A 13,712-nucleotide genomic window follows, 5' to 3' on the forward strand; every position below is an offset into this window, starting at 1 on the left:
CACAAAAATTAAAAACTAAACCTTACGACGACAGAGCATTCAACAAGTGTGATCCGAGATTACGGAAAAGCATCACTTTAGACATACAAAAAGCTAACAGATAGTGTTTCCAAACTTAACAAAGAAAAAAGAAAAGAAAACCCTATTTTTTAGAAAGTTTATTGGCAGTGCGCCTATTATTTAGCTTTGAAATTTTTCTTGAAATATCCTTTCTTTTTTTAGGTTTTTTCATATAGTTGTCATTTTCCTGGTGAGGCGCCAGAGAAAGGAAGTGGATGCGCACGCTAATGCTATGTTCATTACATTACTTTTATGCTTCATTACATTACTTAATGCTCCCCAATTTTTATCTTGATACTATAACAAAAAAATTAAGGCCTAAAATCAGTCGGCCACTCAGATAAAGCCGTTTTACTTCTTACAATTAAATTATGGCTTTTTTCAGTGTGTCAGCAATAAGGTACGGTATGGAAAATATTTATTGTAACCGCTGTAAGACCCATAACGTGTCAAAGACCTAATAAGTAGAGCACGCGACGCAAACGAAATTAAAATGTTCTCCCGTTTGATCGCGTGATCCGTCGGTAGGGACGACGCGTGGCGTCCATTAACGTCTTAGACTGAGTACCATTAGCTGGAAATAATTGTCTCATTTTGATTTAAAGATGAATTCGATTTTTAACGCTTTACGTCTTTGCATATGACAAAATTGCTAAGAATATTGTATGCCTGAACAGACGTAAGAAAAAGCTGTTCCACGCGAGGAATGACTCCATTAGCTCTGGAAATTTGAAACATCAGTTATTCTCGGCATGCTTAAATTTGCAGCAGATATTGCGCTTATGGTGACAGTAAAAGCAAGCGAAAAACGAAGCACACATATGACGCACACGAAGGCGGCTTATATTGTTCTATTTTTTCGTTTTTAGTTCCTTTTGTGAGGCAGATGATTTGAGCAAGGAGAAAAGGAAGTCAATCGACTTCCTTCTCTACCAAGACTACGATGTCAAGCGTGGGTTTAGACACAAGCCAGCAGAACTAAAACTAAAATAAAAATGTTTTACTTCCTTGATCTATGATATGTTATAGTTTTGCTAGTGTAAAATTCCAGAGGGCGTGGAGTTTTATTTGTGCATGGTGCAACTGGCAAAATGGACGATATTAGAAACAGCGTGAGCTAAACAAACTTGGATTTTCTGTGACAAATTACTTCCAAAACCTTCTTTTAATATTGTTCTATTCTTAGAGGGATAAAATTTCCGTGACTGACTATAGTTAAAGAAAGTGCTCAAAAGAAATAGTTAAAGTAAAAATATAACCACTGAACTCTTCAGCCAACACCTTGTAATCAGGGAAATGTTCTTTTGAGACTAGTGTCAGGGGGTATTGTAGTACTTGAGTGGAAATTATAAAAACGATCATGTGTTGTCTTTGAAAAGACTTTTTAAATAGCCGCTTATTACAATATCTCCTTGTTTCAGCTTTGACATGCAAAGTTTAGTCCTCACTGATTTCCGAGCACATGTATTTAAAATAAGTCATCAATATTTCTTGCTTTCCATTAGCTGATCGCTGCGATAATCGAATTATTCACCAAACACAGACATAGCAAACGTGTGATAAAATCCTTGAACTGCAAATTGTTTTCAGTCAGTACTCAGCTGGAAAGTGAAATGTTTTGAAAACTCACTCAAATTGTGGGATGCAATTTTCCTGTTCCTCTGTGTTCAGATAACTCTATGACGCACAAACCCGCTGCACAAGAAACGAAAATACTGCCTGGCTAAATTCAGCCAACTATTTTTGGTTTTCATAGTAGCAATAATATCATACAGCAGTAATATAGGAAATGGCCAAAAATCTGCCTACACTTGCCTGTTTTCTTTTTTCTATTTTGTGATTTTATCAATGACCTGTGAGACTGTGAATTAGCTTGACGTAGCTCAAAGTTGCTTATGCACTTAAAAAGTTTAGGTCGCCATCCCTCGCTTGATGTTTCTCAGTTTAATAAATTCTGGTCAGAAATCATTCATCAACCCGTTTTAGCGAAATAAATGTAAACTGATTACAGAGAGATGACAAAGCGTTTTAATCAACGTTACTCAGACTTCTCCATTCCGATCAACAATTTTTTGCAAACAGTTGACGATATAATCAGTTCAGTTACCCGGTCCCGACACCCTTTATGTTTTAGAGGACTAGCGGTTTAAAACGTAACAAATTCCTTTTTTCGCGTGCATTATATTTTGGTGCAAAATTGTAAGGTGATTAGTGAAATCATGCACGATTCTTGTCAAAATTCGCATGTCCCCTTTTCGCTAAGCACGTCGGAGATGGAACAACCGACGATTTTCAAGAAATCTCCTTTGCTAGGCAACCGTTTGATCTGCTATGAACGTACATCTATATCATGAGCATATCTTTTACTTCCTGCTGGCAAATGACTACAAAAAAAATTAATGGATGATTTAAATTCAATAAAAAATAATCATTTGGTACTTTTCTAAAACTTAAACGCTGTGTAGAGCATCAAGTTACTGAAGCTATGGCCAATTGCTTTAAGATTTGACATGGCGTGTGTTTTTCCAGAAAGTTAAAATTAATAACGTTCGTGATGTTTCCAAGTATAAACAAAGACTAAAATATTGTAGATAACGCATTAAATTAAGAAAAGGAGCATTAAAACAATAGCAGCGGTCTTAATAGGGAAATAGGAAGATATTACGTCTAACTGGCGATAAAAGTGAGCTATTAATTGCATGGTTGAAAGTTATTTCTCTTTAAGCTTTGCTGCAAAACGTTCAATCCCTGGTAGTTCTCTTTAAGTCCTACACAATGATAGAAATAAACCGCTCTATAAATTGGCATGACAGCGTTTCACGTTTAACACGTCAATAACATTACTTTTGGCGAAAAATCGGGCCATGAATAGCCTGCAGCTGCACGATGTTAATATGGTTTGAAACAACATCGAGAACGACTTTCAATCGCCTTTAATTTCTTATCACGGCACCATACAATCCGGCTGTCATAAGCTTGACGCCCAAAAGTAACTAAAAGCGACTATTTGATAATTTTTTGACTAAACTGGACATATTTCTCCACTGTTGGTTTACATTTGGTAGGGGATAGGTCAGGTAATCATTTTTGACGACTAAAAATTAGTTTAAAATTAACAAATAAGGGCGGTTTTATTCACACCACACTCTTCGTTCATTGTTGCTTAATCTTTCTTTGCGTGTTAATGGATCCTCTTGTATTCTTTTTTTTTTTTTCTCTATAAACAGGTTTGTAAAATTAGGTTAATAGGGTTTTGTTGTGAAATTTAAATATGAAGACAGGAACATGACTGTTGCGTTTCTATTGCTTTTGCGTAACAAATAGCTGCCATAGGAACAATTTGATTAACGTTCTCGACCAGCGCCGGGTCAGAGCTTAATCATCGCGAATTATCTTGCTCTCAAATGCGTACTCCATTCGTTTAAAAATATCTATTGGTATTAGGAAAAGCTTTTCATTAAGCTAAAATTTCCTGTTTTGCCAACGATAATCACACAGTTCAATGTCAAATTGTGGTGGTTATTTATTCATGGCTTCCATTGAGCGCAAATGGTCCAATATAGTCTGATATTCACCTCGCGTGAACTCTTGAATCGTTATACAAGGAATAAACATGCTTTTAACTGTCTTCACCACTGTTGTCGCTCTCGCTGGCGATGTAGTCTTCGTAAGACTCCCACAGTTTTGTTTATTTAACTTTTTTATCGTGATATTGCTGTGTTGGACCTTTCCCAAGTAAATAATGATACCATTAAACATCACCTCCCATGAATATTTCATTGTCTTTGTTCTATAGCATCAGATTGCCTGAGCGATGAATTTCCTTGTTTTTTTTATTTTATTTTATTTCATTATTGCGTTTTCATCTTTGTGAGGAGGTTGATTTTAGATGATGTAAAAACCTAGATTGACAATGAGAACTTCCTATTCTGATCTTTATCTCTTTTATTCTCCAACTTTTAAACGAACCTTAATTCGTACGAAGTTTTCCCGTGACTCTATCAGGTACCAGCGACTGCATAATACCTCAGTTCACCTGTTTGTAATGCCATGCGGTTCCAAAAACGTTTTATCGCTTCTAAACGGCGAACCGACTGGCGCTAATTTGCTGAAACGCGCGAAGGCGGACCACATAATTCATTGATCGCCGATTTTCGCGAGGAAAAGAAAATTAAGAAGTTTATTCCAAAATATTTCCTTGTTTGTGGACAAATTCACTTCTACTGGTCATAGCCATAAATGAATGCACTGTATTATTTATTTTGTTTGAAACAATTTTAACTGGGTTGTTTTATGCTTAGATATCTCGTTGGTGAAGTTTCACTCACTCTTTGACCATTCTGATAAAGGGGTTCCTTTATCTGTAGATAAAAAACATTAATGACCGAAAGCTCTCTGGTCTTTTCACAAATTCCTGATAACGATTAAGAATCAGTACACGGGTCTTTGTCATGATAAAACCATAACTCCTTTGTGAATTGTGCCTAAACACCATTTTCTCACCTTTCGAAAGCTTAATAAAAAGGAATAATTAAGTTTTACTTAGGGTGAAGTAATTCATTAACACATTCAATGCATGTGCGATGACTTTCGAAAAAAGGCATCCGTTTAATCAACTGTCCCTCTTCCTATAAGGCAACCTTAGCCTCTTGCTTGAAAAAGTAGCACGCCTTCAAGTAATTAATGTATTGTCCAATATCTTTTAGAAGAACGACCGTGAAACGCTTTTCAAATTGGTATAGCGTTTAAAAGAGACTACTTTTGCCCATAATGCGTAATTTCCAAACGTTTTTTATTGTAAATATTTGACTACAATTTAACACGTATTTTACAATTTGGACTCACAAAATCTTAATTCGTTAGCGTTTTTTGTCCTCGTGATTTTGGGACAATATATCATACAAGGTTCTTCTGGACAAGCGGTGCCTGTTTCCATTTACTAATGGATTCTCTGGTACTCCCGTATCACGATAATTAAACTGGTTTTTAATACTCTCTAGATTTCAAACAAATTTTAGTTAATTCAAATGATCGTCGAGAACATAAAATGTACCCCTCATTCGATCGTTAGCCGTTCTATCGAGACTTACCGTTAAGCATTCCGTGCTACATATAAAGTGGTTCATCTCTTAGCTATAATCGCTTTCAGTGTTGTATAAATAGGTGTAAATATCATTTGTAAACACTATACAATTCTCTACTTGCTACACCAATCCCCTCCGATTTGAAATACTTATGAAAACTCAGCCCGCTTTCAGTAACCACAAAAGAGGTCTTACTCTGTTTGGGCAACTTCTCCTTGAGTTTGAGACGATGTTTTAGTCAAGATATTCGCGTTGGACATCTTAAAATTAAATATTGCTCTGTGTATCAGACTCACGAGCCCTTGAGGTCTTTATAAGTGTCTACATTTTGCACTAAAACCTTAAAACGTTCGCACGGCGAAAGCGTTCGATTCGCTTTTCACGAAATACTGTATATTTCATGACAAGGGAAGGCCATGAAGATTTCAGTCCACACTCGCTGGTTTCTTGTGGCCCCCCTTTCTGATCAGCAAGAGCTTAGAGAAGTGATGTCATTGGTGGTGCTCTTAAATGAGGAGGCAAAAACTGTGAATAATGTTGAGGATACTGCAGACCAGGGTATGACGATGGGTGGTAAAACGAATACGGAGGATGAGCGCTTAATTCACTAGTGCGACTTTGTTCGCGGTACAGAATAGGAACCCGTACCATTCGCTGGTGGCTTGCTTGCGCTAAACTGGCAGCTTCCATTTCTGCTGCTAGTTGCCTCTTCCATTTGTTCCGTCGATTTTGAAACCAGATCTTAACTTGCGTTTCTGTTAGGTGAAGCTGTGCTGCCAGTCCAGCTCGTTCAGAGGAAGACAGGTATCGCTTTAAATCGAAAGTCGTTTCTAGTTGATAAACTTGGCTTCGAGAGAACACTGTCCTTGTTTTCTTCTTCCGTCGCTTCTTGAGACTGTCTTTCTTGTCGCCCTCGGAGGAGAGATCGCCTTTTTCCGAAGGATCTATAAGAAATCAAGAAGTAAGGCTCAGTGTATTATTCTTTACGCCCGATAGATATAAACGTAATACACGGCCTTGTTTCGCCCAAAACAGAGCAATCTTGAGTGTACTATAATGCTATTCACACTGAACTCGGTAACCGGAAGCTCGCTTTCACCCTTGAGCGTTACTAACCTTCAACTGATGTTCTACTCCAGTCATCGAAGTCATATCCCATCCTTCTATCAAGATCCACAGGACTTTCATCGGGGCGACGAATTTCACAATTTTGCCCTCTTGAAAACTCTGAACGCTGTCTGTCTTGAGCTTCTGCAGTCTCGGTTATGTTGTCCGACTCTCTCCTTCCATGCTCCCTAGAGCTAGCGCTGTTTAGAATATTGGAAATTGAGAACGGAGTCGACCGAGTTTTCTCTTCCATGTTTTACAGCGCCAATGATTATCAGCAAATAAACTTTGCAGTAGTAGTAATAATTTTTGTAGCTTAAGAAAAGGCAAACAAAGATCGTTTGTGTTGGGCTGAATGCATTGGGGCATGCGAGGCGACAATTTAAGTCAGTGATAATGATCAAGAATAAAAACGTCAAACTTGTTAAACGGCTGACATGGAAATGCCGGTCTGTGATTGGTCGTTGGTGGCAACTAATGGAACCGTGAGAAAGCACAAATAATCTTCTCCTCCCCCTGCTATACAAAACTCAGCTAAAGCGATAAGCGTAGTTTCTGATTGGTCTTTGGCCGCTATTAATTAGGACGAGACACGTTGTCATTCTAAAAGTGTTCGCGTTTTGTCTTTTTCAATTGGTTGAGGGATAACAATTCACCAATTACCTTCTTGGTGTCGGGCTACAGTCGTGAAAAGCTTTTCTGTTTAAGGCATTCTTAGTTTAAAGTGGAACATTTGTTGGTGTATGTCATAAACGGAGCGTTTAGCCGCGCGCTTAACAGCTTGATTGCGCTCACGCCTACCATAACACAAACATCATTAAGCTCCGACGAGAGAGGGATACATCACACTGATGCAAAACTTTAAAATCAAATCATGACCAGTCAAAAAAACATTGATGAAAGCATTAAGAGGCAATGCGAGGCTTCTAGGTTTGTAATGCTGCTATAACGTGCGGCTTGGCAGTTTAAATTAACATAACACGTTCTGTTGAAGATTTAGAGCGATAAGGTTGGAAATAATTAAGAGCATCAGGAGGCTTTTAAAGAGAGTTCGAGGCGATAAGAGAGTGCCACGCGAGAAAGTAGGTGATAAAGAGCGTCGGGGAGTGAAGTACTGTGAAGTGCATTGCTAATGGTTTTCTGCTATTGAGGCAGTTTCCAATCAAATGAAGCTGATGACTCGCTGATTGGCCTAAGTGTCCACAGCTGAGATGCTAATGAAGTAAACGCAATTGGTTGATTGCATTCTCGCCAACTTATTTCGCCCGAGAAATATTAAGTCATTATTTCTTGACACAAACCGTGACATGATTGATGCATTTTGGATTCGACATCTCCAAAATCAATTGAGAATTGACACTTATCAATACACTTACCTGTATTACTTCAAACACACAGGGTAAAAACACGCCCTAAAAATTCGTTTCGTAATGCCCTAAACGATGATTTAGAGTCATTGCAACTACTTTGCTAGTACCACGGTTTAATCCTCTTATTGAACTTTGAAAGATATTAATTACGAAAGGAAGAAGAGTGAATCCCCTTAATGTATTTGTATAATAAAACCTGATCCTCGCCATAAAAATGATTCAATATTACTCTGTAATTCCTTCCTTTTGACAAATAAATGGAAAGGCAAACAATGTAAATTATGGCCAGGCCATTACGGCCGAGTCTCAGAATTGTCATCAACGACATTTTATAGTTCTGGAACGTTACCGCCGGTTTTGGCCTAGCGGGCTTAATAGGTTCTTAGAAATTCGTCTCTGTTTTTGTCGCAGAATCTATCATCGTACAATCAGGAGAACTTAGTTAAAAGGCTATTTGCAAATGTCTAGGTCATATACAGACTTTTGTGCTGATAAAATTCTAAAGCGGCTTTAGAGGAAGAAAAATGATTTTATGACAAAAGATCTTGTAAACTTAAACTCCCCTTTAAAAGAAATACTGCCCTTGAATCATCAAGCCACGTCTAGACGGGCAAATTCAATTTCCGAGGACTTGAATGCGTACATTTTTTATATTTTTTTCTACCTTTTAAACGAACGAGCCATCAGACTTAAATTTAAGTTCAATTTCTTCTTCAAAAAGGTTTGAAAATTGACATTGTTGGAGTAATTTATCAAAGCATATTTGCCCGAAGAAACGAGAATGCCAATAAAACGTTTGCCTTGAGGAAAAGGAGGAATTAAAATAAAAGTTTTCGTGACACATCATCGTCAATTTGTGCTATCGCCAACCATATTCACCGAAGGAGGAGCTGAAATTAATATCAACAAATCCATCAGTTAATAGGTTTTTAGTGGCTCAGACAAGAAACAGTAAACGTTTGGTTTTACGGTCAGTTTACAACGCTTTTGTGGCTTTTTACAGCAATTAAATGTAAATGGGCGAAAGAGATATTGTTCACACGACGTTTTGTAGAAAATGTTTCAACATTTTTTGTTCAACCAAAAGAATCGTGAGACAAAATGCTGGTGGTTTTACTTTTCGAAGTTGTGCCAGAAGCTCCTCAACTATAATAGTTAGTGACAACTTTAAACTCGTGCGGGGAAATTATTCAACACTTCAAAGTGAATTTTAATCGTCAGTAAATTTATGGTATAATTCCGTTTTGGAAATACTTAAATTAAACTCGGACTCACAATGTAATTTGGGCTTTAACGGGTCTACGTTTTGAGTCACAGAAAATCTGAATTTTAATAGCAGGATTCAATCAACAAGGCCAAAACACAAGTTTTTATTGCAACACGAAGCACTGACACATGTAAATAGGATAAGATATAATGATTAATGGCCCGACAAGCTTTTATCATTTCGAATAATTTTATTGGAAATCGGCCGTCATTATTTTGAGAGCCAAGGCGCCAAACTTTCTGAAGCGCACAAAAAGATAACAACATTGGTTTATCGACTCCCATTTAAAATGCTATCCTTTGATATTTCGAGATATTACCTACTGCTCCTCCTTGTTGTGTCTAAATAGAAATAAATCGTTTGGTCTTGAACAAGCTTTATTAGAATGGAACACCGCCATAGCGCTCGAACGTCTGGAATAACAGCGCTAAGCATTTCGGCAAACAAACAGCTAGAAGGTGAAGTGTTCAATTTTGTACTAAGAAGTGATGAAACTTCGTAGCCAGCGTGTTTCAGAAAAACGTGTTATTTCTTGGTTACGGAAGCAATTGTTCACCTCAACTCGTCCACAATTGACTAACCTCTTCAATTAATAGCAATCTATAGAAAGTGTAGACTTAATCTTGGCGATTTTTGGCGACAAATGCGGGGAGGAACCTAAAAGCAGAAGAATGGCGTTGGCTTCGACCTTCCATTTTACCATAAGCTGAGGCGATAACTATATTCGTTTAAGTCAAATTGGTAGCAGAAAGAGACTTGATGCCTTAAGGGGCTGTTTTGACAAGTATTGTTGAAAGCCTTTCAAGATATTAATATTTTAAAAGATGGTGATTTGTAAAGTGCAAGAGTTCTTTGCCCAGTCAGCTGTTACAGAGTTTCACGCAATCAGGAAAACCGCACGAAACGGAAAACAGGTCCACAGATTTCAAGGCCACTGAGAACTTAGTTTGTTGATAGTCATCTTAAATTAGAAAACAAAGAAAGTATTCAAATTACCTAACATACACAGACAAATTTCGTCAACATTCAAGCCTAAAATGGAAAGCAATTAAGACACAGCAGGCTTTATTGCAATCTCTTTGTCTTGCCTTTGTTTTTCAGCCCTAGTTTAGAGTTTAAAAAGGCCCCCGAGGCAATACAGAAAAAATACGTGACAGCCACGAGGTGAATATAACGTTTTATCATAACAAGCCATATTGGTTTGTTCTAGAAAAAAGAGAAAGAAAGAAAGAAAAACCATGAGCTATCTGCAGGTCTCGCTACAGCGCTTTTTGTTGCGGAGTTCTAACTTTCGCCCATGCGGCTTTTACAAGCAGTTAATACTTTCAGTGACTGCGCGATTAAGATTCCATTAAGAACGTTAACAGAACAATGTTAAGGTAATTACGAGTTCCGTCTACGTTTCCCAAGCGCCATTAAGCAGCTAACGATTCATCACCTACTATTCTCACCTTAATCCTTCTAAATTTCAAATTGTCTAAACCGCTTTGGATGGCCCAAGAAATGTTTATCAAAAACAAATCAATAATACCTAAGCGAATTTATGTTGGCCCTAGAAATGATCCATGGCGTTCTGTGCGCATTATAATTGCAACTTCTACACTTAGAAGCCAGTTCCGCACTGTAGTTCGCTAAAATCGCTTCAATACCTGGCTACTCTTTCATTTTGCGAGGCTTGAGGCTAGAAAGCATATGGAACAAAACAGGACACAGAACACTTAACTAGCTCCTCCCACCCCGCGATAACCAAAAGCCAACATCGCCTGAGAAAAATTAATCGCCGTGTTGAATGACTAACGATAGAACCAACAAAAGAGCTAAAAGCGTCAAAGACTGCTTAAGTGCTATTCTTCTTCCTTGAAAGTGCTTAACAAAAGATTAAAGAAATGGTGACTGAAGCACAAATACAAACAAACTTCTGTTTAAAACCGCACACTTTTGCAAACTTCAAATCAAAAGTAGATACTCCAAAATTTCCCTTGGTAAACATAGCCATGGCTGATAATTCACGGCCACTTCAAATCTGCGACCGGTTCGAAATCTGTTCAAGTCCTCTGAATTAACAAAAAGAAGCGGTTTAAAAACTAGTGTACGCGCAGCTCAGTCTAAAGTCACCGATGAACCGCCCAACTTTTGGCAACCAGGCGATGAAATCCTAAATTCTCATCAATGAATACCTTGATATAACTTGAGAATAGTTAGGGAAAATTAGTTGTGGATCTTTTGAAGAAATCATCAATTTACAGGGCTTGTTTGTTTGTTATCGACGTCGATTTAACGCTCAATTGCTGACAAAGGAGCATATGGCTAAAGAGATGCCGATCCTATTCCTTCTAATTGCAAGCAGAAAGAATATAATAATTGCGATGACGTCAAATTGATAACTGTTCGTCTGATCAACCACAGTGATTGTTACTTTAACAAAGCTAAATCATTTTTATAATGTGTCATATATGTGATTTGTAATACTGGACCACGGACGAAGCACTTATGACATGCGAGGTCACATGTGTACAGAAGGTATTACGTCTACAGGCACTTAACAAATTCCAAAAAAAGTTTGATTACATCTGTTAATTACACGGCTTAGTTCTGATTACACTTGATGATGTGGTTACCAACTACATTTGTCAAGAAAAAGCATCGAACAGGAAACTTGTAAATCTTCAAGGCCCATTTGCGATGACACTTTTAAAGGTTTCTAAAAACTGATTGGTAAAGAAATTGGAACAAAAAATGGTGTTGGGATATTCAAGTTTTAAAGACTGACGGGTACTTCTTACTTACATCTAGTATTAAAAAAGGGGTAGTCAAGGTAAACACCAAAATTTGCTTGAAAATCCCGCAACGAACGAAAGCGTTGACTATCAATGGCAGTCAGAGCCCTTACGATCTCCAGTTCCTTCGCTAAAGAACTGTTAAAACTTGTCTTTTGGGACGGATGGGAAAATTTTGGATTAAAAAAGGACAAAAATCGCTCAGAAACCGTGGACTGTAGTTTGCTCAGACTTCAGGGGATGACTTGGTCCTTTTTCCATTTTATCAATCGCATTTTTACGAATCAGCGACACAGTAATTCTCGCGTAATACAGGAGATAACTGGAGTGTACAATTTGTCACAATTGGCGGTCAGTTTCAGTTGCTCCTTTTTTGTACAGAAATGTCTGACAGCTAAAGCTGTTATTTATATTGAAAACGCTATTTATATTTCCCTTGCGTTATCCCGCCTCATTCCAGAGAGTTAACGGTACAGAACAGTAAATAAAAAGATACCGTTTATGGCTAGCAACTTTTATCTGCATTACCAACCAGTTTGGGCCGATATTACCCTAATGGCTAAGTTCAAAGATAGAGCCACCTTTTTCAGAAACGGCTTTATAGCTCAGTTTTTTTTATCAACAATTTTTAACATTGAAATTATCATGAGGAAGCAAAAATTTCACCTTACCTTTGTTTTTGAGCAGCATAGTCTCAAAGTCATCTCTCGGTACATGACTCCCCAAATTATTCATGCTGCACACGCGTTGCGGGTGAAACATCAAAAAATTCTGCTCTTTCATTGGAAAGTATTTTTGGAATAGGATTCCTCTTTCTGTAGGAGACCAAAATTACCAAAACTGATGAAAGAATCCATTTATAGTTAATCTTTCTCAATACTGAATTACTTTTGCAGTTTTACTATTAATATTTATTTATATTTACCACAGTTATAGTTTTACCATTCCCTCCGACAAAGGGCTTAAAAAGTGCTCGAAACAACCGGAAAATTTTCAATCTTTTTACGATGAAAACATGACATTAGGTGACATTATCAATGCATATAATAAAACCTCAGGCTTGCCTTTTTACTATTTTATCTCGATCAACCTCATTGAATGGATGTTTTTCTATGATCGATATGCGTGCAAGTATTATTTCCCTGAACTGAAGTTAATACCTCAAATACAGGATTTTTTGGAGTACATAGTAATTATTATACTACTTAACGTCCCATTTACCGTAATCGAAACTTGTAAACTCACATTTATCTACTGTACTATGAAGAGAATTCATCCAAACGAAGGGAAAACGTGTCGACCGTTTCCAAGAAAATACTACCTAGTGCTTGTTTCCAATTCCTGGCGTACATTTGAGTACTCAGTACCGTCATGCGCAATTCAAATTTCATACCTCACAGGCTAGGATCTCGTTTGCAAGCAGTTTGCCGAAAGAGCGCGGGCGCATGAAACAGCTGGCACTCTAGCCTTCCAATGTTGCTTACTGGCTTTAGTTATTACAATTGAACAGGTTTCTCCTCTATTCACTTTAAGCAATTGATGTTCTTGGTCAAAATCTCAAAAATCAACAGTGGTTCCAGCCGCGACATTTGTTTCTCAATACAAATGATCTCGCTGTTTCCAAAAATCAAAGGATTTTCTCTATCAACTGTGTCTAAACATACTGCAGAAGAATTCTGATTTCTCGTTCTAGAACACCCTTTTAATTCTAACCAAAACAGACCTTCTCTTCCCCAATCAAACACTGTAATTAAAACGCCCAATACTTGAACTTCTGATAACTGGAATCAATTTCTTTTCCCCATGAAGTTAGAAAAATCTTGACGACATTGTAGATTTAATCCATAAATGGACCAGTCTCCAGACCCCACCTGCCGAACGATTCAGAACCAACCTCTATTTATCGATTCGGGTTGCCCAGTAAAACATGCTGGCAAAACTTTGAACCGGTCATATTTATTAATTTGGGCGGCCTTTTTGGTTTGTTGTTAAGTTAACCCGGACCATGTAAACTACTATGGTCAGTTTTAGGCTAAAGACTCTCACT

At 37.6% G+C, this 13,712-nt stretch overlaps 1 protein-coding gene across 1 annotated transcript; it reads right to left on the reverse strand.

Annotated features, from left to right (window-relative positions):
- Positions 1 to 3,602: 3,602 nt before the first annotated feature.
- On the reverse strand, positions 3,603 to 6,643 carry LOC140933745 (homeobox protein HMX3-B-like). Its single transcript, XM_073383372.1, has 2 exons — positions 6,261 to 6,643; positions 3,603 to 6,088 (listed from the first exon to the last, which is right to left on the reverse strand). The coding sequence occupies exons 1-2, from the start codon at positions 6,502 to 6,504 to the stop codon at positions 5,622 to 5,624; spliced, it is 711 nt and encodes a 236-aa protein (XP_073239473.1). The 5' UTR covers positions 6,505 to 6,643; the 3' UTR covers positions 3,603 to 5,621.
- Positions 6,644 to 13,712: the final 7,069 nt, after the last annotated feature.

This window comes from Porites lutea, chromosome 4 (assembly GCF_958299795.1).
Source record: "Porites lutea chromosome 4, jaPorLute2.1, whole genome shotgun sequence".
NCBI lineage: Eukaryota > Metazoa > Cnidaria > Anthozoa > Scleractinia > Poritidae > Porites > Porites lutea.

What these genes read in the sequence shown, in the direction of transcription:
- LOC140933745 (XM_073383372.1), bottom strand. Translation starts at nt 6,504, where the DNA reads ATGGAAGAGAAAACTCGGTCGACTCCGTTCTCAATTTCCAATATTCTA. An exon ending in GAGTAGAACATCAGTTGAAG is followed by an intron (nt 6,089 to 6,260) that starts GTTAGTAACGCT and finishes GATTTCTTATAG; the next exon opens with ATCCTTCGGAAAAAGGCGAT.